A 25,170-nucleotide genomic window follows, 5' to 3' on the forward strand; every position below is an offset into this window, starting at 1 on the left:
CACCCGTAAATCCGCTCTCCCTCGCGTCGATACTGGTGATAAATCGGTATACCCAGTAGAGCGGACGACCGTAGGAAATAAGGGCCTGACCTGACGATCTCAAAAATAGAAGTACCTTCCTTTCTCCTCCCCTTCTTTCCTTAATGGATCGTCGGCTCGTCCCTCCTTTTTCGCGAATGAATCTAAAGGAGATTGGATGTAACGCGGTCGGTTGGCATATCTCCGGTCGGCGTTAAACAACGTCGGATACATGACGATGGTACTAGACTTAATGGAATGTTCCTTAACGACGGGCATTACGCGGTATATATTCCAAGCATGTTTCTCCACGGTATTAATTGAACAAAAATGTTGTTACATGCACATGCCGAAATTGGTGATTTCGAAGATTTGCGCTCTGGAAAAATATTCTCTCTCGCACGGAAAACCGCCGCGTTGCAATGAAACATTACGTATATCACACGTATGATGGAAATAAATTTTAAGTTCATTGTACATAATTGACGAATAGCGCTATCGTTTTGCCAACTGTAATTTCACTAGCGGCAGATGTCTCGCAAAAGCTGAAATTACATCCTCGTGAAAATTTTATGGAGAAATAGAACGGAGAAGTAATGATTACGAACCGCTTATTGATCGCGCAGACAGGAGGATTTTTCGCATTAGGGGCGAATTTTAATCTTGCGCGACGACAAGACGGGGAATGAAAGATGTCGATGTCGAGACGAGTATTCTGAAAGTGATCCGCCTGCAGGATCGACCGCCGTAGAGATAACGGAACAATGATGTCGCGAGCACGGACGGCGCGCATTTTTCGCGTCGGCGAGAAGGTTTCGTACGAGAGACCTCTTACTCGTTTATAGAAGAGGCAAGTTGACATTTCGTTCCGTTTATGGCGAAAGAAATAATGAAGAAATGTATTATTACACAATCTTTTATAATACAAATACTATTCCCAAAATTTTAGAAAAAAAAAGTATTGCAATAAAGAAAGGGAAAAATTTGATTTACAGAGAGGCAAATAAATTTATAAGTTTTAAAATTTCGTATTAATGTTCAACTTTCGAAAATAAATCTATTTGGAATAATAAGAACAATTTGTTATAATAAAACGGTAAATAAAATCAAATGTAGGACAAGAGATGTTGACTTATATTTAAAACAAGCTTGATTTCGCGGCAGTGAGAAGTGTGAACATTCAAACTTTATATTTAATATTTCTATACATTGTGTAGCAAGCTACGTTTAAAATAATTTACATTTAATTTTCCAGTAACAGCATTTTGCTATTCAATAATTACAATAACTTTAAAAGATATGTTTTAACAAGAAATTAATTTTTGCAATTGGTTATTTATTTCTATATTTTCTTTATTTCTATTTCTATTATATTTTCATTAATTTAATATAAAGTTGTATAGGTAATTTACACCGCCGATACCAATTTATGTTTGCTGGGCATTGTAATGTGTTCATATTTCACTTATTATAACGAAACTACATAGAATTCTTCACAGAACAAAAATATAGAGAAAGGATCTTTTTATCACAGTTTAGTTTAATCGAATAATTAATTATTTGAAATATCAAATTTCAAAATTGAAAATTGTATGTGCCGACAAACGTTGGGTTCTTCTATAAGCATGACGTAATGTATAATATCTACGATGGATGATCGGAACGCGCTTATTGCGATTTGGCCGTGCGCGTCTGTAAATATTGCCGCATTGCCATTCGTGACGCGACACACGTGAAAATCTATTGCCGTCGGCGACGACGCGGACGAAATATTAAGAATACGATAATGCTTTTTACTCACACCAGGTAAGTGCCCCGCGTAGCCGGCAGAAACTCCTCCCGGTCGAAGGTACACGTGGCGTCATCGCCCACCTCGAAACTGACGCTGAAGTATTCGTTACTGGATACCTATAAATCAGAATGAAGTACGCCTGTAAGCACGATTAACTTGAATTTCTTCGGGCGAAGCTGATCTTAATATTCTCGTAATTAAAATCTCGGTTTAAGATAACTTCTAGTCGGACGAATGTTTCGCTTTCATCATCAATGCAGATGAGATTTAATCGAGCATAATTTTGAAGAAAATATAATTTCAAAACTAGAAATCAATGCTAAGACTTGTTTTTCATTTTACGACAGCTCTTGTCACAACTCTCTTTCTATTTTATATTTACGTCTAAAAAAATGTTATTTGTATGCATTAAATATACATATAAATTAGCAAAAAATGTACGTGATAGAATCTCGTAGAAGAAATAGAGGAAGATGATACTTTGAAGTAATTAAAAAATTTTTCAATAATACGAGTTTTACTTTGATGGCTAAAAATACAAACGCAGTTTAAAAATATTTTTTCATATTTTTCTATTTTTAAATTTTATATTATATACAGTTTTATGTAAAACATGTAAAAATTAACAATCATAGGCAAGTTTAAGATAAAATATATTTATGTGCAATACTTTATAAGAAATCTTTTGAAACTACTAAAACAATAAATAATTTCTCACAGTATAGTTTCTTATTAATACAGCTGTAATTTGTATCACTTTTGATAGTCAATTTGCAGGCTACATATTTTCAATTTTATAAAATATTCAGTAGATATTTTAGATATAAAATTTTCGCGACCATTGACGTTGCTTCCAACAGAACGGGCTTCCGTATGCACGTCGGAAACGTCGGTGCAACGTTGTACCGGCACGCGATATGTATCCGGAAGCCTTTTCTATTCGATTTTATAGATAGTTTCACGGAATAACATTGTCAAGGTACAACAAGTCAAAGGAACACCACCTTCTTCTACAGAGTTAAACTGGAGATATGCATTTCATAAAGATTTTTTATCTAATTGTTAGAATTAATAATTTGTGATGTACCGCGCAGAAATATAAAATATCGTCAGTTTACGAGATAAAATATTTTTGAAATGACAGCTGGAGTGTAAAAAAAAAAAATAATAAATGACGCTGATAAATTCACGCACGCAAAACTCAACGATTAATTTCGCTGATTAACGTCTCCCTGCGGATTCTACAGGAAACTCCAAACAATTTTACCGCACATAGAGCACATTTTGGCTTTATCGCAATCCCTTTAGAATCGGACGTAACCAGTAAGCTGCGATGTACCGTTTAAAGCGAAAGTTGAACCATCTAAATTTCGTTTAAATCCACAGCTCGCGATGAGGCATTAAATTCGAAGAAAGAGAACCGCCGCAATGTTCTCGAACGGTTACAATCGAACCACAGCCTCGAGTTTTGCATATTTCAGGGCGCGATAAACAAGGCTTCAAACAAATTGGGACATTTATTCTGGCAATCAGACAATGATGGGTGCACGAATGGTACACGCGCCCATGTTGCAAACATTCCTGTATTTGTGCGCGTCTCGGCGATCCTTGACGCAGATAGCGCAAGAAAGTCGATGCGCAACGCGCGTCGTTCACGTTTTGCCCGCGTGCAATCTTTAATACGCATCTCGAGAACTTAGAAAATTGGCCCGGCCAGTCTTCTCTCCCTCGCGTTACCGCGATTACTCCGCAACACGGGCAGTCCGCCTGAATTCAATATTGCCGCCACGTTCGCTCATTCAACTCAATTTTTTTTACCCTCATAAATAATGCAGGAACGCGGCGCTCTCATAAATTCGAGTCACTTGGATAGGCCGCCGCTGGCAGAGTCGGAATTAAATATTAAAACGCGGCACATCGGGAGTAATCGTCGTCGCGGCAAGGATTGTTGTCTGTCATCGCCGTGAATTAAGTTTACCTCGCTCTGATCCGGCTACAAACGACGCACACGCGCATATTCACGCACATACGATTCGCAGAGAATATTCATCGAAGAGAGACGAAGAAAAGAAGTAATCAAATCAAGATACCCCAGCGAGGATCACGATAGAAGCCTTCGTCGGCTGCCCCTCGACTTTTAAGACGGTATTTTCTAATAGTAACATTTCGAAATAAATTTAAGATAACAACTGTTCCGTGTGACGGGATACATTTTTCGTTTCTCGAATGCGTCGCTTGTGCAAAGGAAATCATGTGCATAAATCATATCTGGACTGTAAAGGACGGCATCGGTTCTGATTTCTCATAACGGAAACCCCGAGAATCCCGAAGTCGCCTGAACTGTCGTAACACACATTTCGCGCGCGAACTTTGCGACGTGGGATGCATAAGCGAGTTATAAGGCATGTTAGCTACATAAGTGTTTCTTCGGCTATGTAATTTTCAGTATATAAACGAAAGAGAAGAGAGAGAGAGAGACTGTACATAAGAACTTGTAGCCTGTTTATTGTTCTTCCATGGACTTTGTATTATCGAACTTTCCTTTTCATTATAAAGACTTAGCAAGTGTGAGTGTTATGTGCTAACCGCGCATCGAAACACAGTTGACTAGCTAATTGTACAAATGTCAGCACATATTTAAAACAAACATTACCGTAATTACCAAAGCACAATCACAACAGCTGTTAGCAACAGCTGTTGCAATTAGCAAATATCATGTAATCAAGGTAGACAGATCTATAAAGACAAGCGTTTTGTTGCCACATTATTTTGTCACGACTATTATTGTTAAATACAAAGGGTTTAATGTGATTCTTTTAGAAATAAAATCTACATTTATACATTTTTCACAGATCTTATTTTCTTTTCTTTGTATAAATTTTAGATTATATTATTAAGATATTTGAAGCTTTTAACAAGAAATTTCACAAAAATTTCTTGTAAAATAAAAATTTATAATTCTAAGCCGTAGAATCGCAAATTTTTATTTCAGATAAATCATCGATCTTTCATCGTAGATTCTTTTTAGTGACTCTTAAGAAAATACGCGTTACGTAAAAACGAAATTAGAAGAGGAGATAATCCTGCGTTTCGTCAGCATGCTTTATCGCGTCGTCACAAAAATTGATTATTTTTAAATCTCCGTAGGGCTCTGCTCCGGAGGCAATTGTAACTTTGCTGATCCACGTTTGAATAATATCAATTCGGGTTTCGGTAAGGGATAATCGAGGGACATCCGGGACTCCGTTACTGTACCTCGGGGATGCGTGTAATTCACCGACTTTTCCAAAGTAAGAATAAATACTTTGGAAGTTCGTGACAATGATACTAACGCGCGTGTGGATACTTAAAGAAAATTCCACCGTCTTGCTTTCTATGAGGGACACTGTAACATTATCCTTTATCATTTTTCACGATGATTGTCTTTATAACGACTTTTTTCACGGGTCTTTTATTACATCTTAAATTTATTCTCATACTCATTTTTCTTTAAAACATGGTTATAAATAATAAGGTGTAATAAAAAAAGTAGAAATATTTGCGTTTCTTGTATGTAACTAACCGGGGAGTAGATTTTTTTCTTGGACAATCGCTTTAATGCTTTTCTTGTGCTTTATAATTAAATAAAACTTATTTTTTTACGAAATAATGTGACTGTTTTTTATACCTTACCATTAATTGTATAAGAAAATATTTTTTTCCATATTTTCTATGATATGTGATTACATAATTTTAATCGTGACTTTCTTAAGACTATGCTCGTAAACGACTCAAATTTATTTTTCAGAAACTTTTCCTTCTGACGAATTTATTTTTTATCTAATAATCCATACGTGAGAAAACTGTCAATCCATTTTCATCGAGAATAAAAGACGTTAAAAGATGGAAAGCTGAATTATCAGAGGGCTGTAGAGTTTGGCAAACTCTATTCTCGTCGTAATAATATTATTACGTGACTTGAATAAAACTAACAATGTGTTTCAACTTTGAACGAAAGTATGCGACGTCTTTGTTAAGTTTCGCAGCAAAATTATAACGCGGCGTAGAGGAAAGGAGCAATGAGCTTCAAAAACATTTTGGTGCAGAGCTTTAATCTACTTGTTCATTCAAATTGCAAATATCGACGGTTAAATTTTCTGTGCACATTTCCCTTGCGATTTCATATTTGATAACCGGTTGATTACATGCTCGTTCTATCGTAGCAACTTCGCGCAAGTATCGCCGTTTCACGTTTTTACGTCATAGGCGGTTCGTGTAGGTGTAGCCGCAGCAAGTAGTCCAAATCAACGCCTACACGTCCACTTATATTTCAGTAGATTACATATAGATGTAGACCTCATTCATATAGTGTTTACCCTTTAGCTCCTATCGATCTGCACATGCCGGTTTGTGGTTTGATACACAATTTTCCTGAAAATAGTGAACTTTATACCGTTACTGTAGTATAAATAAAATTGGATAGCTTTTATGTAAGTGAAATTGATAGTCTTTTAGTGTCAAATCTGAAGAATAAATCTATAAAACTTTTTACAATGAAGAGAATGTATGATAGGATAATTCGTGCAAAAAACATAATTTAATTAATGTTAAAATTAACGAACAACTGTTAATTAAAAACAAAGTTGTAAAATGATAACTTTAAACAAATTTCTTTATCCAGCCAATGTTTTACGTTAAAAAGGATAATATATGTGGAAATGACGCAATTGAGTAACTTTTATGTGGAAACCTTCTAATTTTCTCGAAAGCTTTACAGGACCGCATGAGAGATACCGATAAAGCTGTACTTTGCAAATTACAGCTTTTACACTCGTTCGCATCGTTAAACGCTCACTTGTAACCATGATCTAAATCTATTAATTCGATTTCATTTCCCGAAAACGACGGGTGATGCGGGCGTGAGAACCATCGACTTCATTCCATGGAGCTTTAGAAAAAGCTCTCTTCTACGAGCTATTATATTCTCGAGCCTCCGTCGGCCACTTGTCCGTCGACCAGAAAATTGCTGTAATTTCACACTCTCTTGTGATTCGTAGAGATTTTTATGCCCATTAAGATGCGACCCTGACAACGAGAATAAATCCGGTAAATACGGGTAGTTTTGCAACGCGAAATGCTCCTTCAGCTCTGACGCTTTCATATGAATAAACGACCTATACTACTTTGTACTATACTACAATTTACGGCATGTGCTTCCCTCTGTGAATATCCTTTACATTGTAATTACTGAATTACTGCAACGACGTTGACAGTGATGGTGGTCAAATAAAAATGAAATAATTCCTCCTATAAATGTATGTAACATATATAAATTTAAATATCTATTAAATAAAAATCATAGACTTGTAATGAAAAAGTCTTTAATAATGATAACAAAAATATAAAATAAAAATGATAAAAAATAGAATACAAAAATTTTACTTATATATTTTTTAAGCCACAAAATATGTGTGCGCTGACAACAAAAGAAAACAAAACAATTATGAAAATTTATTCGCGTGACGATATTTTAAACACATAAGCATGTTACCGCGACGTAATTTCCAACGTATTCTCATTAAATCAGAACACGTAATCCATTTTGTTATCTAAAATCGCATGAGAGAGAGAGAGAGAGAGAGAGAGAGAGAGAGAGAGAGAGAGAGAGAGAGAGAGAGAAAGAGAGAGAGAATTATGCGATTATTTCCGCACACTCAAAGCTGTAATTTCATTAGCTAAATTAGATAAAAAATGCAGAGATAGTTATCGATTGTGCTCAGCGTTTGGTTATTAACGTCCACATAAATACCAATGGTTATTAACGAGCACATAAATATCGCTCGTCCCGATATACAGCGGCGTCCGTAAATCATTATTAATGCTCGATTTATACGGTCGGTTGAAATTCCCTTGTGAAATTCCTTTATACATTTTTGATTTTGCCGGCTGCTCTCTCGGCGATGTTAAGCCTCGTTAATATTATACGCGGTCGGTATTAGATGTTCATATAATTAACCAATGCTCCTGTCTACGACGTGACGAGCATGCATTGCAAAAGCTTCCTTTTCAGGGAGTTACAGCTTGATGCGACGTATTATGAGACTTGGCAACATCAGACAATAACTTAGGAGTGGATTAGCGTTCGCGCTGCTTCTAAAGTTTGCTGTATATACTTAGAGGCAAATTTTTGTGCTGATAAACGAGCTTCTACTTCGCTCGTTACTTCACGCTAACCAAGTCACGCTGGAAATTAATGTGTGCTCATTTCATTTCGTTAAAATGTAACGTTGAAACTGTAGTAGTAAACCGTGGCGGTGGTTTACATGGTGGTTTCGTCGAGTGTTTCACACAGTGTGGCGTGTATTTCCCGGCCATCGCCCGGCGCGATATACACGATACCGTGCAGTTTTACGAAACTGGAAGTCCGGTTAATAGCGATTCCATGTTTCGTCCTATTTTCTCGCCGCTTCTCTGCAGCAGCAGTTTTCTCCAGACTCTGGATTTCGTATTCCGACTACTTGCTCGCAGCCGTAGGGATCACACAAAGAGGTTCCGTTCCTTCGCAACGGGACGACCCCCGTCCTCTTGAATAGCTGGGGCTGTGCTCGACGGCGCGCGGCGATTGATCGTTTGGTGGCAGCTTGCGCTAAGTACGAGTTGCACCAAGTTCCAATTATTCACGTGCCACGGGTGCGATGTAAACGAAACAGTGACACGTGTACATGTCCGACCGTGTAAAGCTGCTCGAATTATCGAGCAAATTATGGCGAATAATGTTCGCCCGCGGGTACGCGAAGTTGTGCACGAGGATAAAGCGAAACAATAGAACAAGGATTGCAATTAGAATTTGCCACTAATTGCTTATATTAATTGCTTCCTTCAAATAAACGTTTTTCACTACAGATACGCCGATAAAAATTATGTGATATTTATGACTACATTTGTATACTAAAATAATTATAGCCAGGATTATTATTTTTATAGTGATTATTACAATAATATTGATAATAATAACCATGCCCATAGTGATGCTTATAATGATTGTTTTATAATTTATTATATTGAAATATACTTTATTTCATAGCAACTATATCATTAAGTTGCATAGACTAATATTACAATAATAAGAACTTTAATATAGTTTAAACAAACATAATTCATATTAAGTAACTCTATAAATATTAGGTAGGTTCTAAAAATTAATATATAAACTATAGTAATACTATGGTACTACATTTATTTATTCTCTCGATATAGGAAGCGTCAAGGCAATGAAACTTTGAAACAATTAAGTTTAAAGAACGCAATAACGCGAGCGATATTTTCCTCTGTTATAATTTAAGATATGAACAATGCCTTTCTTTCTTCTTATTCTTCCATATTTTAATATCTAAGATTTAATATTATAATTGGAAGAGAAAAGCAAAGTAAGAGATAAACTCTGCAAAAGTCGCTGAAAAATTAAAAAGAATCGATAAAAGTACCTAGAGTGGGAGTTTAAAATATTGCGCAAATTAATTAGCGCCCGGTTGGGGAGAACGAGATAAGGCGTCCTTTTTTTCGTATCGCTCAAGAAGCAACTTTTCTTACAGAGTTGAAAAGAAATAGCAGAAGAACATCGGAGTGAAACTCGTCGAAATGACGGGCTAAAATTTTACGGCGACGCGAGCGATTACGCAGCAACGAGCTGTTTGAAGGAGAAAGCTTTGTCCCACATTTTCCATGCAATCTCGTTGCGCGCTTGCGTGATTGTCACACGGATGCAGGATTATGCGAATTGACATATTAATTTTATGGATGTACCCGGTGACGTTTATGCGTAGCAACCACAAGCAAAGAAAATGACAACAGGCCGGCTGGTATAATGAAATGTCAGAAACTGCCAGCGACGCGGAACAATTCCCTGGCGCAATTAAAGTTAGTTTGATTATCTCCCCTTGTTAACGAACGGTATTCCATAATTCCTATTGCAACCGCGCGGCTTAATGCACTTATTAATCCTGGAATCTAATTGCGGAGTCAAATAATTCCATTCAGGAAGAAATGTTTACAAGACCGTGATTCAGCATACAAAATGCAAACGTGACGCGGAAGTTTTCTTTCAACTGTAGATTTGCATTCGTACAAGCTACAATATACCTTTTTTAATGTCGAGCTTTCCCCATTTTATTTGATTAAATTTCGAAGTTTGAAAAACATCGCTTTCTTTTGCCGTTTAATTTTAATCGCCTGATATACCTCCCTTAAAAAAGTTATCCTCCATCGAAATAAAGCAGATTAATTTTTTCTGTGAAACTATACATTTTACTCAATAAATAATGCCTTGTAATAAAGCGTATAATATCTTGGGAAGAAATGGGAAACGATTAACTATTTAAAAGGATTTTATACTTCGTCGATAAAGATACCAACGCTCTCATTTGCATCATCTGCCTGTTAATTTACGGAGATCGGCCCGGCGATAAAACTCACACACACAAAAAAATGCTAATCGCAGTAATAGCCTCTCGGGAGAAATAAAACAATGTTGATTAAGGCGATAAAATGCCGTTGATCCGCGACATAGATACGGCCGGCCCCTGTAACGCTCTAAATTACGCTAAATTACAGTAAACGGTTTTCTACACCATTCTTTTATCGTCGAGGAGGAAATTAGTTCCGCCGCGGCACTCAGCGCGACGCGGGGCGCAAAATAACTGGCGCGTATTTCATGCCGGGTGCAGAGGAAATAACGATTCTCCGTTACACATTTGTTATTAGTATTATCGGAATAAAAACGGCATTTCAACGCATAATAAATATTGGTAGACCATTGAAACGTCGTTTAATTGCGTATTACTGTCTTGCCGCGCACTCAATCCGGTTTCATTGCGAATTCAGCGAGTGACATGAGATCTCCATTTAGGATATGGGGTTGCAGTTCGATTTCCATGTCCGAGACACGCTTTACCGAAAACGCAAGGACGTTTCTCTCTCTCTCCCTCTCTCTCTTCTCTTCCGGATCGTCGGAGATGTCTCTCGATAACGCGAAGAATCGACCTTTTCCCGATTCGGGTGTAGATATTCGCGTACAGTGGCACTGCATACATCGACGAAATGGGCTGCAGCGCGAATCCGCTGTGCATATCGAGTGGCAGACAATCCGCGCGCGTTTCGATGATATTTCGATGCGGATGTATACGGTTCCGTTTTGCGGGCGGATATCGCGTTACGATTATCGTGATACGAAATTTACCGTGTGGTGCGAGTGGCGAAAGGACGAGAGCACATGCAGGCGGACAGTGAAAGTATTGCGTTTCATCGGTTGTATGATTTTCGTGGTCACCCGCATCGCGCACGTTTCCCCGTATTACCCGGTCGTCGTCGCTTTGAAATTTGTGCCGGAGCAGAAGGAAGACGCATTTCACCTGTTCGGGCGTTCCCGCGAACAGCGCGAAAGATACAGGAGCATTTATGTTTCTTTCAGATGCCCGCGATGCAGTGACGACGAGAGAGCTCTAGCTAGCCTCGTTTTATCCGTTTTATTCGCTCGTCGCGCTGGGATAAAGCGGAATCCGCGAATAAAGTGGGGATTCTCTCGTTATCGAACTTCTCGCGTACGTGCAATCCCTTTATTTCCATGCCGGATATACAGGGTGAGGAAGAAGTGTCGGACAGACAAAATTAATATCTCAAAAGTAAGATATTTGAGAGTTTTTCATACAAAAGTTGTACGGTCTGGAGAGAGACAAATAATAAAATTAATTTAAAAAAAAAAATCAATTTTTAAATATCATAAAAATCGTCACCATGTTCTTCAATAGTGACGGGATTTTTCACATAATTCTTCGAATTTTCTGCAAATAAAAGGTATTAAAGTAAACTTGTCGAACAATACAAGATATTTTATACCTTATTCTTGCATATTTTGACATAAAATATTTCATAAATTATTGGTTTTTCGATAATTGATTTTATCTTATTTTTAGAATATTTAGAGAAATTATATAAAAAAACCATGTGTAATTCCAATGTCTCGTTTTCAAGCTACCGGTCCGACACTTTCTTTTCGTTTACTATGTATATATATTTTCTACCTCTTCAGCGTAAATATTTCACGTGGCACACGAGATAGTAATACAACTCTCGCGCATACATGTCTGTTTATTACACAACGTTTTTCGAAGCTCAAAATTATTTTTTTTTCTTCGCAAGGCAGATTAAAATGTGAATGATGAGCGATTAAAAAGAAAGAACAGAAATAACTTGAAACTTTCCTAAAAGTAAAACAACAGAATCTAGTATTACAGACAATTTGAAATAACTTTAGATAACTTTACTTCGGCGGAAACTTAACGTACTCCAGAGTTAATTGCCAAGTTATTTAATAACGAAACTTTGTCTGCGTTTCGTAAAATTGTGATATGCATTTGAGCTTTCGGCAGTCTGAAAAAGTCTTATTTGAGACTTTCACAGAAATATTGAATTAAAGTTTCTTCTTTTTTTAATTAAAAGTGATACGCTAATATAACAACACGTCAGAAGATATAAAAACACGAAGGAGAAGTTACTGTAATAGAAGTCTCGTTACAAATTGCACTGTAAAAGCCATAGCGATACTTCGTTGAAGTTTAAGGGGAGTAAAAAGGTTTGTGATGTGTGGAAAGCTCGAAAAACTTCGACTCATTACTATAGGCATAAGAATAAATTGAATACAAAATCTTTTTGTGAGCCATTTATACTATATATCAACAATAAAAACAAATAAAGATCGTATATTCAATTCACTTCTACTTATATTAAATTACTGAATTTTCCATTCTAAACCTTTCTATTATATTCAAGGAAGGAAGCGAGGAAATTCAAGAGAAACCCCGATATATATTTCGCTGAAAAATAAGCGTAACGCATCAAGAAAAGGTACTCATCAAATTTTTTTTTTCGATGAGAAAGACGCTCACCTGAGATCGCGAAAGTTTGTGCCTGCGATTGGAGTTTACGATCTCGGCGGGCGTTGCGTTCGGCGCGAGAAATCGAATCCGGTTGCACTCGATACCGAGAGGATGCTGCTGCAGCTGATGGGCCTGCTGATGGTGGTGCAGCTGATGGGGCTGCTGCTGCGAGGGATCACCCTCCAGATGATGCTCCCCCGTGTCCAACATGCTGCCACTCAGGGAGTCCAATTGAGTCAGTGACCTCGAACGTACCTGTAACGATAAATTGTTCATGCGTTAGAAACAAAAAAAAAAAAAAGATATCCCGACCGGTTTTCGATTAAACGAGAACCGCGTGCTACGTGTGCAATTTAGCAACATGCTCCGTAAAAAAAGGAAACATTTTTAAAAAAGAAGGAAACGTTTCTCTCTTCTGATTACGTCATTCGACGCGATTCTAAAAATCTCTTAGGACAGTGAACTCATAAATTATTCACCATCCATCATTGCAGACAATCTCATCCTACGGATTCCATTTAGTTCTTCCTCCCTTCCCGCAATTATCTTCCAATTACTCGCTCAGAGATCAAGCGGAACGCCTCGGAGACTCGCAAGCACGAATAATGCGATCCGCGTTATAGCGGGCGCACGTCAACGGTCAATCATAAAAATACAAATTTGCGGCCGCAATTAAATGCACCGGTATGCGCGAGGAGCGTTCGAGAGGAGGGCGAGCGAGCGGAGCGAAGCGGAGGATGACGCATCGACGGAGGATCGGATGGTCGGTCCGGCATTAACGCTGTGGCGCGTAAACACGCCGACTTCCTGAGAGATAAATCCCAGGGGAACTTTCGCGAGACCCCTGGGCGAGGCAGACCATCGATTTATGCGTGGAATCGATCCTCTTCCCTCCCCCGCCTTCCGTCTCGGGAGATTCCCGTCGTGTGTGTCTTTATCGATTTACGTGTTGTGTGCTTTACCCTTCGGCCATCGCAATAACTTATCGCGTCACTTCGAATTTCTGTTGCTTGCCCTTCCCCCTCCCCCTTTTCCCTTCCTCCCTCTCTTATCGGAGAGCAAAACGCATGAGTATAATTAAATAACTGGGCCACGGGGGAGAACGAGTTTTCGTCATTTTGCATACGACGGTTTTAAGCGAGGTAGTTTTCAAACGACGTGTAACTTTAGACATCGCTGGAAATGGGGGAGGAAGGCGCGACTGGCGCGTTGATTTTATAACGAGAAGCTAAGCGTGTTACTGCCTAATTTAAAGTTAGGAAGAAGTAATAACGTTGTAATAACATTTGTAAAGCCAATTCAAAATAATCGCGTTAGTTACGAACGAATCACGTAAATCGCGCAGTGTTTAATGTATAATGCGATTATTCTGATTCTGTACACGCGGAAATTTCTTATTCCTAAGTGATTGAGATCAGAATTCATCGGCTATATACATTCCATTAACGAAACTATATATCCAAAGTGATATTTTCTTTTAATATTAAATTCTTGGTAAAAAAAGAAAAACAAAAGTGAAGATTAATCGCTGTGTTTTGTTAATCAATCTTAAAATATCTTCAACGCCTGTCATAAGAACGAACTATACCTGTTTTTATAACAATATTGAAGAAAATTTTCTTTCTGAATACATTCGATCAATACGAGAGACTTTCGGTCAATGAGTTCTTGAGAAGACTCCCTTACAACTTTTACGGTTTCTCCGAAACTAGCGCGAGATGCTCCTATATTCACATAAACATATTCCTTTATAAATAATTCGAGCATCGCAACAATGCTCAATTGTTTCCCGGGCAGTATTGGGAATCCTGAAGTACCGGATCTCTTTGTATAAATAATAAGTTGTTTAACGGATAGACTTCCAAAAATATACACACGCCATTTCTGACGTCGATGTAAAATAAATGAACGCATTAAATAGTGATGCGAACGATTAAGTCTGATCCGTGTATAGAAAAATAAAACTAAATATCCAAGATTAAACAAATGACTTTGTAGAAGTTATAGGTTTTTTTCTCTCAAAAACAAACAATATTAATTGTACATCAACTGCTGAAAATGTCAAACATTTAAAATTTAAGCAATTATTAATTGAATTAATAATGAATTAATACATTTACTTGGAATACATCATAAAAATTAAGGGATTAATATTTTTTATTTAAAAAAGTTCACTAAATTCAAACTTTGTAATAAAACCATCCGGCCGGAGTAGATTAATCCGGGACTTATTTTAAAAAGTAAAGTCTCAACTTTAACATTTATATAATAGTAGCTATTCTTGAAGATGATTTATCACTACATTCTGCTGAACGCAGCGCACATGACGAATAAGCTTGACATATAAAAATAGTTACTAGAGTTATTAAAAAAATATAACTAAGTTATAGTTATTAAAAAAAAGTAACTAAAAAAGCAACTGTGTAAGTAACTGTAACTTTGTTACAAATAAATTATTCTTTTCTGTCTAATCTATGTAGAAAATGGAAATTTCGTAAAAATACGTAACGATTAACATACAATAATTTAATGCAACTCGAGAGTAGAATAAAATCATTAATTACGCAGAAGCTGAAATTCAACATGCACACACAAATATATCTTGAATGGATAAATTTGATTATCATCTCGAGGCCTCCCCCGATTGTGCTCGAATCGTATCCGATTTCTAAAGTGACCGCGATTACCATTCTATCGCGAGCGATACAACGGTTTCATTCGGCAGATCGAGATTGAGTTACACCCATCTCGAGCGTTTAGGGCGAAAACAGGATATTTACACCGATCTGCGTCGTCGTGTCGAATCTCCTTTAGCCATCAAAGGAGCTCGAGGCACAATTATCCTGACTGATGAAAGCACTCGAAGCGATTTGCGCGCTAGGGAACAGGCTGTCAATAATAGCTCAATGATAACAGCTCAAATGACAACGTCGTGCTGCAAGAATAAGCCATGAATTACGGTCGTGCTCGAGAATCACGTTTCCTTATTATATTTTATCCCTATTGGGTTTCAATCAAAGATTCACTAGAGATTCGGTAATCGGCTCGTTAATTACTATTATCATTAGTTTCCTCGACGACAAAGGTGAGTTGGTACAACAACAACTAACTCTCTTAAAAAAAGAAGAGAAAAATAATCGAGAAAGTCGGAGCGCAAAATTCGAGGAGTAACTCAATTACGCTCTCGCGCAACGATATCGAGGACGCCGATACTTTCGTCGCCTGTACACACTTTGATGTATGTCGCATATGTTGTTTACCCTGGCTGTCTTTGATCGTTCGATCTTATTCCACCCTCGGTCCCGTTGGGACTCGCATATGCTACGGTGCCGTCGTGGGACAAAAATGACGGTGCGCGAGATGAGAAGAGATTGTGAATAATGCCGAAACGATGCACCGCCTACGATCATCGAAAAATATTGAAGGTAGTTCCTACACGACCACCGCAGATCCACGGAGACGGTTTCTCGAGCTCATCGCCTCGAGGATGCCGCGTCTACAAGATACGCGATATATTGTAGCTTGAAAAACACGTACGTGCATATAAATGAGATCCGATCGCGTACGTTCCGCGCGCGACTTGTAAAGTTCTTCCACTAAAAACAGCAGAGTGCGAAAGTAACAAAAAATCTAGGCCGTACATCCCACCCCCGAGTATAAATAAATAAAAAGTTCTACATTATTTTCATAATTCTTGATTTATAAACATTAGCTTTAAAAGAGTTTGCTGAAATCTGTAAGTTAGGATGAATAAAATACAGTCATGAAACTATACATTGTTCGGACACACTGATTATTTTACACTGCAAATTTTAAATATTGTAAGTTTTAGTGAAAACTCTTGCCAGTAATGGTTTTCAAATATATGCTTTCGTGGCATAAAATAAATTTCCAATATCTTGTGCGCCCAAAAAATTAAATTCATAATTGTAATAAAATTATTTTGTTAATATTTCGACACAATTTTATCGTCTTGTACATATTTTTATATTTAAGTAAAAAAAAAAAAAAAGATAAAATAAAATCGGCATTTTACAATTTTACTTAAATATCCATTGTATATCTTTCAATTTGATTTTGTTAATAACAAGTCAGTAATTTTTTCAGTTTAAATATAACTTTGTTTTTGATGGAAATCTAACCTTGGCAAAGGTTTCGTTTTCAATCGAGTTTTCCCTAAAAAATTATAACATTTGGCAAATTTGTTGATGCATTTTTACAAATACATTTATAATATCAATAATACAGAGTCTTGGAAATACGACAATTTTTCTCGTACAAATAAATCATCAATCACGGCAGGACCGGAGTAAAAAAAGTCAACAGTACGAGCTAACTTATTCGATTCGAGATCAATCCATCGAGGGCGATCCTGACATTATTTGTTCAGTTTAGACGAATCTGTTTTCGCGCTCCATTTTACACTTAATCTTTCATTTCATCGCGACATATTTCGCTCAAATTCCTCGGGAATTTCTCGAAACATCGCATTTTTCCTCCGACTTTACGCACTCTCTCATTCCGACATTCTACGGATTTACGGTGACGTCGGTCGTGGGATTTATCGTATGGACGAACGATATATGTATCCCGCGCATTTTATATTATTCCGCGAAACCCTCCAGTGGCCGAGGGCCGTAACGTATTTTATTTTACTACAGTGTTATATGTGGAAACGCGTATTAAATCGTTCCACGTATGAATCCTGCCGCTCACCCCCCCGATATACCGACAGCACTTCCATCCATTTCGCTTTATGCACCGGAGTCCTGCGGCGTAAGTCGACGCGTGACACACGTCGATCTTTATTTCGTTCCACATTACGACACGCGATACATCTCTTCCGTATATTTCGAGAAGACGAGCACAGCGCGCGAAACGTTTTACTCGCAAGAGCGTACGCGATTTGATTTCCCGGGACAACCGCGGAAATCTGAATTTTAGTGCGCGCGCGCGCGCGTGAACGGCAGTTTCTCCTCGACATTTCTACGAACTTCTTCCCGGATTTGCGTTTAGCTCGTGCTTTGCGGGGCTTTCGCGTTTTCTCTTTTCTCGCGAGAAATCGTTGCGAAACGTATAGGTAGGTACACGCGAACTCCGTCTCGCCATGACGGAACTCACGTAATTATATTCGCGACACATCTGTCCGTTTGAGAAATATGCTTCCTTATCGGAAAACACCGACCGCTCGTTTGTATCTGTCGCCTTATCAATTTGTTAAATCCGTAAACTCTCCCGCCCCTGAATTCCGGCGTCAATTACGAGCGCGCGGCCAGGATAGCTTATCTGAGGTCGAAACTGGCATTGTTCCACGATCAAATGAAGTTTTCATTAATTACCCCACGGTTAATCAATCCTCGTCAGGTCACGGCGCGGTGGTCGCGTAGGCAACGCGGTATCGCGTCAAGATCGCAGCTGTGCCCCGCGCGTTAATACGCCAAAATCAGCCATTCGACGTGGTTCGACGGGCGATTAATTACCCGGAAACTCGAACGCGAGCCGCCCCCATCGATTAGTACAGCGAGAATTGAATCGCTCCAGATTCCGGCGTAGCATTTCGCAGTTCTCTCAGGCCGTGAAACGTTTTCCGATTTCCGCGTTTCGGGGCGCACGCGCGCGAGCCGAGGAGGCTTCCTGTGGGAAGGAAAGGATGCTAATGCCTTCGAGATACCGAAATACCACGCAAACAATTCTAGAATGTTTTGCATTTATAATAAAAAGTTAACAAAATTTTAAAAAACGTCTAAGATTTATAGGCTTTTTCTTTTTTCTTGATCAACGACAAAAAGTTCGTAAATAAAAGTTTAATTTAAAAATTGTCGAAATTGGATTTCAATTTACAATGCTATTTCCTTATCAAATTTGCCATTTCACCTAAAAATCAAGAAAATAAAAAAACTTTCAAATCAGTAAGAAAATTCTGTCCAATTTTTACACAGATACTCAAACGGAATAATAGAATAAAATAAAATTTATAGATTTTTGACAATATTTTGAAATGTGACACACACGTATTAACGTTCGCGTTCGATACATTCGGATTTTCCTCGGGGAGAAGAGGAACAACTTACGCGAAATAAAAATAGATATGGAAGAAACAAATCATATCTGTGCAGCACCTCGTGCCCCCGAGCTCGTACATCCATCTTTCGGAGGACATAAATTTTTTACGGTCGCTATTTTATGACGCGATATATATTTTTAATTCCGCTTTACGGGACGTCTTAAAAACGTCGCGCAGACTACCCCCGAACTATCGACCTTCATAACGGTGAAATATCCATTTTAGATTACGACGGCGCGATATCGTTGCCGCGCGGCGACACATTTTCTTTTCTTTCTTTTTTTTTTCGCGAGTCCCCCGCCGCCTGCCCACGCGGCTGTTAAAATGCAAATGCGCCCGCAAGGGCGGTAAAACTTGTCCTTAATATCTGAAACATCGCCAATAATGATCCGCGATATTAGTCGTAAAGCGAATGTATTACGTATAACCATGGCGAACGTTAACCCAGAAAACGGTGCACTTAATGGAGTAGCTGAGAATGCGTCGCTGGTTAAATGTGCCGTGTAAGTTTAATATTGCGACTTGGCAACGAGCACGCCTCTGCTTTCCTTTTCTCTCTTTCTCTCTCTCGAGTCAAACAAAAAGAATCGACGATAACCGGGGAGATGCAGCCTCGCGATTTTTCCGCGCGTCACGCGTTTTCCTTCCGGTTGTTGTTCCGAAGATTATGCGGATTTACAGATGGTCCCGGCCACATGCAAGCGACGCAATCTTCGTCAATCCATCGTCTAAACATGACGGACGTTAAATCGAATCTTCGGCGCGGCATGTGGAAAAGGGAAATCGAGATTGATTTCGTCACGTGAGCGACGGAATAGGAAATAATTCAGCTTACCTGACGCGTTAAATTTACAGAGCGGAGTGAAATGTTAGGATTTGTTGACAAATGTTAGCAATATATTGCAGACATCGTTGGTATAAACGCCTTCAAAATAAATTATAATTAAATTTTAGAATATAAAGTAATATATGTGATTTCTTGTGAATATCTCGCGATAAAAAAATCTGAAGGCAGCAGCGACAAAAGGCCGTAACCGGATAAGAAGGAGGTCATCTGCCCCTGCATCATGCTTCTTTTTGCTTTGATTGCTATCAGTGTCACTTACAATTTAGCCAAATATTGTTTCTAATGATAGAAACATTGATTAAAAAATGTTCTCTTTTTAGTCCCAATGTCTTGCACAATTACGAAATTTTTTTGTAGAATCTTGGGACACTTTTTACATAATTTTTTGGAAGTAATAAAATGGGTAGAAGGTACCCATAAAAAATTTATTATTTACACCAAAATGGTTTAATAAAAAGGGCTCATGTTTGGTGCTAAATTGTAAATGACATTGATAGTAATCAAAGCAAAAAAAATGAGCATGATCCGCACGGTGATTGCCCCCTTCTTATCCGGCTACGGCTTTTATGCTAACTCTGAGCGGTTGGTCTTCAGCAAAAATTTAACACACTTTTCTCTCAACACTTTAAACATAATAAAATATACAATTAAAAAAAGTTTCGTACTAAAATCGAAGAGATCTAAAAAGTTAAATTTCTAGAAAAACAAAAATCTTTTCATCTTCAAATCGATTATGTGAATACGGTACAAGAACTAAATTGTAGGCTTTAATTAATATTTTGAAAAAAAAGAGCATATAGACTTGTTTGATTCTTGCTAAATTTTATGTTTATTATCCTATTTTCCACATCCTTTCTTGCCGGAACAAAATTGTCCACAATGTGACGCTACTGATAGAAAATGATTTGCTGTCATAACCCAAATTTAAGAAAAATAGACTTGTTTGGTTTTTGTAGATTAAATATTTCCCTTTACACAGTCAGCCCCAAATGACTTCCGACTAAATCTACCGACTAAAAACCAAACAAATCCATTTTTCAATTACGCTAACAAGGAAAAGCGAAACTTTGTTTTCAACGTTAAAAAAAAGTAGAAAAACATTCTTGTAAGCTTACCAGAAATCATTATTCATTCACTGGAATAAAAAAAAAACTGGTTTAAAATTGCTGCTACTATTGATCTTCTGGCTGCCAACGATAACTTTAATATTTCATGTTACTCTGGTAGAAAACAATACAGTTATAACCGATTTTGAGGTCCAACATTAAGTAATTAAATTATTTGGATTAATTAATGCAACTTGAGTAAAAATATCGACGAAATTAATTGAGAGATTTGACTAATACAATTTAAAAAATCTTTGAAATAAATAAAATAGCTAATTTTTAGTTATCCAAAGTTAATTTGAAAAAATAAACGTAAAATTAGGATTACGAGCAATCCAAATAACTTGATTTCTTAATCGTGGGCTCCAAAGTGGATTTGTAACCATATTTTTTCCCAGAGTACTTTAATTTTCAATTTTAATGATGGCCGTTAAAAAAAAATCCTCGCGAGTGTGGTAATTCAAAGACCAGAAGGAGTTTCGGTTACTACAGGTTTGCCGACAGCGATACTCTTCATCAGGGTGGAATCGCTAGAACGAAGGTTATAATTAAAATAGAGCAAATGAGGTCGGCGGTGACGGCGGCAACTAATTGGATCGAGTGGGACGGTGAGCGACGAGATTTTGCGCTCGCGTAAATTCGGTTATGAACGGCGCCCGCGATCTCGGAAATTAAATCAACAAGCTCGGACGACATATGACTCGCGGATTCGTCGATGACGCTCGATTGCGTGAAGTTACGCGATACGCGCGGCACATTTTCACAGATGAACCATCCTCCTTCCATCTTGACTGGTTCATTCTTAAAATATTCCTGGAGGGATGTTCCGTAATTACGGCAAGACAGACATTTTATATTTACTGATTTACATCTAGAATGCGTTCGGTGGCGCCAAGACTTTATTAAGAAGTCAATGTAACTTTTTCAACTTCCAAATTGGACGCCCCCTCAACGTGAGGACTGAAAATTAAAATTCCTTTGAAGCGAGATGCCTACCTCCAGTTAAAAGTTTCCAATACTTATTTGCCTTTCTGAGTCGCGTGATTAGCCGAGAAGCCCATTATCTTATCAACGCGCCCGTAATACTAGGAACAAGAGGAATCTATTATCTGTACGAGAAGCCTTTTCTCCCTCGCCTTCGAAGTACGTCCCTCAAGTCCCTTCCGACTGTCCACAACGATTGTCTCGAGTCGCGGTTCGTCATCGACTGTCGTACGGTGCGTGTTCCATCTCCGAAGAATACGACGGCACTCCGCGACGTTAATCGACCAGGATGATCCTTGAGAGTGTAAGGTCGGACACGAGCCACCGTCGGGACCCTCCTCGTTTCATTCCCCGCTTTTAATTGCCGACTTCCGCCGCCGTCGCGACGGACTGTTGCTTAAACTTCGTTCGCTCACTTAAACCTATTCGTACGTTGAAATTGACCATTAACGGTTTGTACTACGCCTTTAACTGTCCTTCTTGACGTCCTACTTCCCTCTTTCTCCCTCATTCCGTCATATCTCTTTGCACGCCCCGTTTATTCCCGCTTCCATTTTTTTCCTTTTTGGCGCGCGTGGCATCGCGCAAAATCGCTATATACGTATAGGCACTTAAGCGCCCGTCGCAGATGGAATTATGCTCTTCCTCGAATGGGAATTAATCGAGTTCTATAACAGAGGCGCGCGCGTCGACAGCTCATTTACGCGAGCAGTTATTATAATCTAAATTTAGATTAGGAAGTGAAGAAAAAGTAGAGTAATTAAAGAAAATGAAAAGAGTGCGTTAATAAATAATCAAATAATCATATTTGTATCTTCAAGTAAACGGTTTTGTTCTTTTCTTTATTCTTAATAAATTTCATTAAATCTAAAGTAATCTTTCTCTCCGTGTATAACGAATTATACGAGCGACTGCATTTGAGCGAAAAGATCTGCAATGTATTTTCTCCCTTAATTGTATATTTTATATTTTGTATATTATACAGAAGTATATTTACTAGTATGATGCTACAAGATTATTATCCTGAGAGACTACAACGTATTAATTCGCTATAAATGTAAATGAAACGCGAATGTAAATCGCCGTGTGCGCGAAACGCGCCAATGTCACCACGACCTCCCAACGCCGACGGAGATGGAAATGCTAAAGTTGAAAACGTTGCAGCGAAATTTATAACGGATAACGAGTTACGATTTGATGAATTATCGGAACCAATATGTGTACGCACGCGCCATTAAGCATCTCAGATTATCCGCCGACGCGATAATATATTAAATCGAGAGGCAGCGCGCTGGCCAGACGGCAATCGAAACGATGATCGGGTGGGCGATTTTATTGCGTCGTAAATGTCGAACACACCACCGGAACTTCCGTTTTTCCGCGCGGGAGAAGAATTTCGCCCCGGGCTGCCGTGCCGGGGGAGGAAACTAATTGCGCGGCGTCGCGCTGCACGCGAATTTTATCGTCGCGTTCTCTGGCGGACGGCCGTTCGTTTGTTCATCGGTGAGAGAGTCTGATTTTTGTCAATTCAGCGTAGGACCTCCTAGCTTTTTGTCAATTAAGCGAAGAGAGCGTCGCTAACGAGAGTCGTCCGTCCGTGATTCGTGGCAGAGCGCAATTTCACGCAGAGAGGGTCCCCTCGCGATCGGAGAAAGAGCTGTCTCTCGACGCTGCGCGTTCTTGATATTTATCGAATTATTGCACTACAGATTTTAGGTTACATTCAGCCGTATTACAGTCACCATTACACCGTGTAACGTTATTGTATTATTATGTAATTATTAAAGAGATGAAATTAACAAATTGCCATCAAGAGAGGCCCCGTCATTACATTTTAATTTCGTTCTCCCCTCCACGTAACTTTTCGCGATTTAATTTTCAATTTATAATAATAGGCAACAAAGTCATAATCGCTGTTTAATTAATTATCACAAATTTGCGTTATTTTCGCTACGGCGTTATTGTTCCCATATTACATATTGTTATTTAATTACCGCGGAACAATCGTCGCGCACGGTAAAACGTGATTTATAAATGCATATCGAAATGGCAAAACGTCGCTGTTGATTCTTGTTGTATAGCGCGGAATACAACAAGTAACGCGTCGTTCATTGTTAAGTCCGTGTTGATGAGTTGCAGTTTAAATCATTACTGCGCACACTATGCCTGCAGCGAATGACTAGGATTTATTAGCAGTGCTTTTCGTGGAATACGTTGTCTTGTACTGCCATAAGCTGTTAAGGGAAGAATTGCTCCAAGTACCGCGTTTTCGTCAATTGTGATAATATGACGTTATTAATTAAAGGGACTCAAGTATTTGAATATTTATGTTCGTCGGAACATCTGTCTGTTTTCGCAAACGTAAGCTTTAAGAAGCTGTTAGAAGACAAGCGTAAGGACATTTTCAAAGCTTTTTCGGTTTTAAAAATTTACAGAAACTTGTACAGCTCCAGAATCTAAAGTCATAAAAAAATTAAAAAACCAATATCGGATATCCGATAGTGACTGCACTGTTAATTGAATATGGAAATTAACATTTGGGAAAGTTCACTCTCTTATATTCTGATTTTTATTCACGAAAGTTGGTGATTGATATAGCAAATGCTGAGTGAAATAATATCAATTAAATATATTCTGTACGAATTTTTACGTTCGTAATCTTTAGTGAGAGTTACAAAGAAACTTCTTAGACTTCTAAGTAACGTAAAAGAACTGAAATTACTATTACTTCTTAATCGAATATTTAATTGGTATTATTCATCACGCAACATGTGGTAGATATTACATTTTTTTTCAATACTCTTCGACGTATCTACGATTGATGTATCTATATCGAAAGAAGATATTCCTTCGAAATTTTCTTCCTGATCTGAACTACTCCTCGATTACAAGATGGACGAAGTTTTCCGCGTTATCTGCGACTATACCGAAACTCGACGAACTACTACGACGAAGGTACTCGTAGCACGGTACGAGTACAGTCAGCATGTTTGTGGGAAACGACATGAAATAAATTGCATCGCGATAGTCTCGGTTTCTTCGATGGCAAACTTGAAGGAACAGTATCCTAAACTTTACGAAAATTGCACTAAGTTCAACTTTTACTGCATTTCCACGCCCACCTCGATCAATAATGTTTATTAATTATTAGACGACATCACTTTTGAATGACGAAAATTTTATATTGCCGCAACACCGAAAATAGAAGAGTAAAAATGATTAGAAATATTTATTTTAAACTAAAAAAAAAGTTTGAATAAGTCTTAATTATCATGTAATTTTTAATAACAAAATATACACACACACACTGCAAAAAATTATTTTATGTAAGTTTTTCTTTTATATAGCTATATATATGTCGAAAAGATATTTTTCTCTGAAATTTTCTTTTCGATCCAAACTTCTCGATTACAAGATAGACGAAGTTCTCCGTGTTATCTGCGACTATA

General features: G+C 38.1%; 1 protein-coding gene across 7 annotated transcripts in view; it reads right to left on the reverse strand.

The window, feature by feature from the left end:
• Nucleotides 1-25,170, reverse strand: part of LOC105838590 (pleckstrin homology domain-containing family G member 5) — a 149,592-nt gene that overhangs the window by 28,612 nt on the left and 95,810 nt on the right. For all 7 annotated transcript variants that reach the window (XM_036292321.1, XM_028193356.2, XM_028193359.2 and 4 more), the window contains 2 exons: nucleotides 12,730-12,975; nucleotides 1,820-1,926 (listed from right to left, as the gene is read on the reverse strand). In XM_036292321.1, the coding sequence (XP_036148214.1) occupies nucleotides 1,820-1,926; nucleotides 12,730-12,975 (353 nt within the window). The remainder of the gene's footprint in view (nucleotides 1-1,819; nucleotides 1,927-12,729; nucleotides 12,976-25,170) is intronic.

Source organism: Monomorium pharaonis, chromosome 9 (assembly GCF_013373865.1).
Source record: "Monomorium pharaonis isolate MP-MQ-018 chromosome 9, ASM1337386v2, whole genome shotgun sequence".
NCBI lineage: Eukaryota > Metazoa > Arthropoda > Insecta > Hymenoptera > Formicidae > Monomorium > Monomorium pharaonis.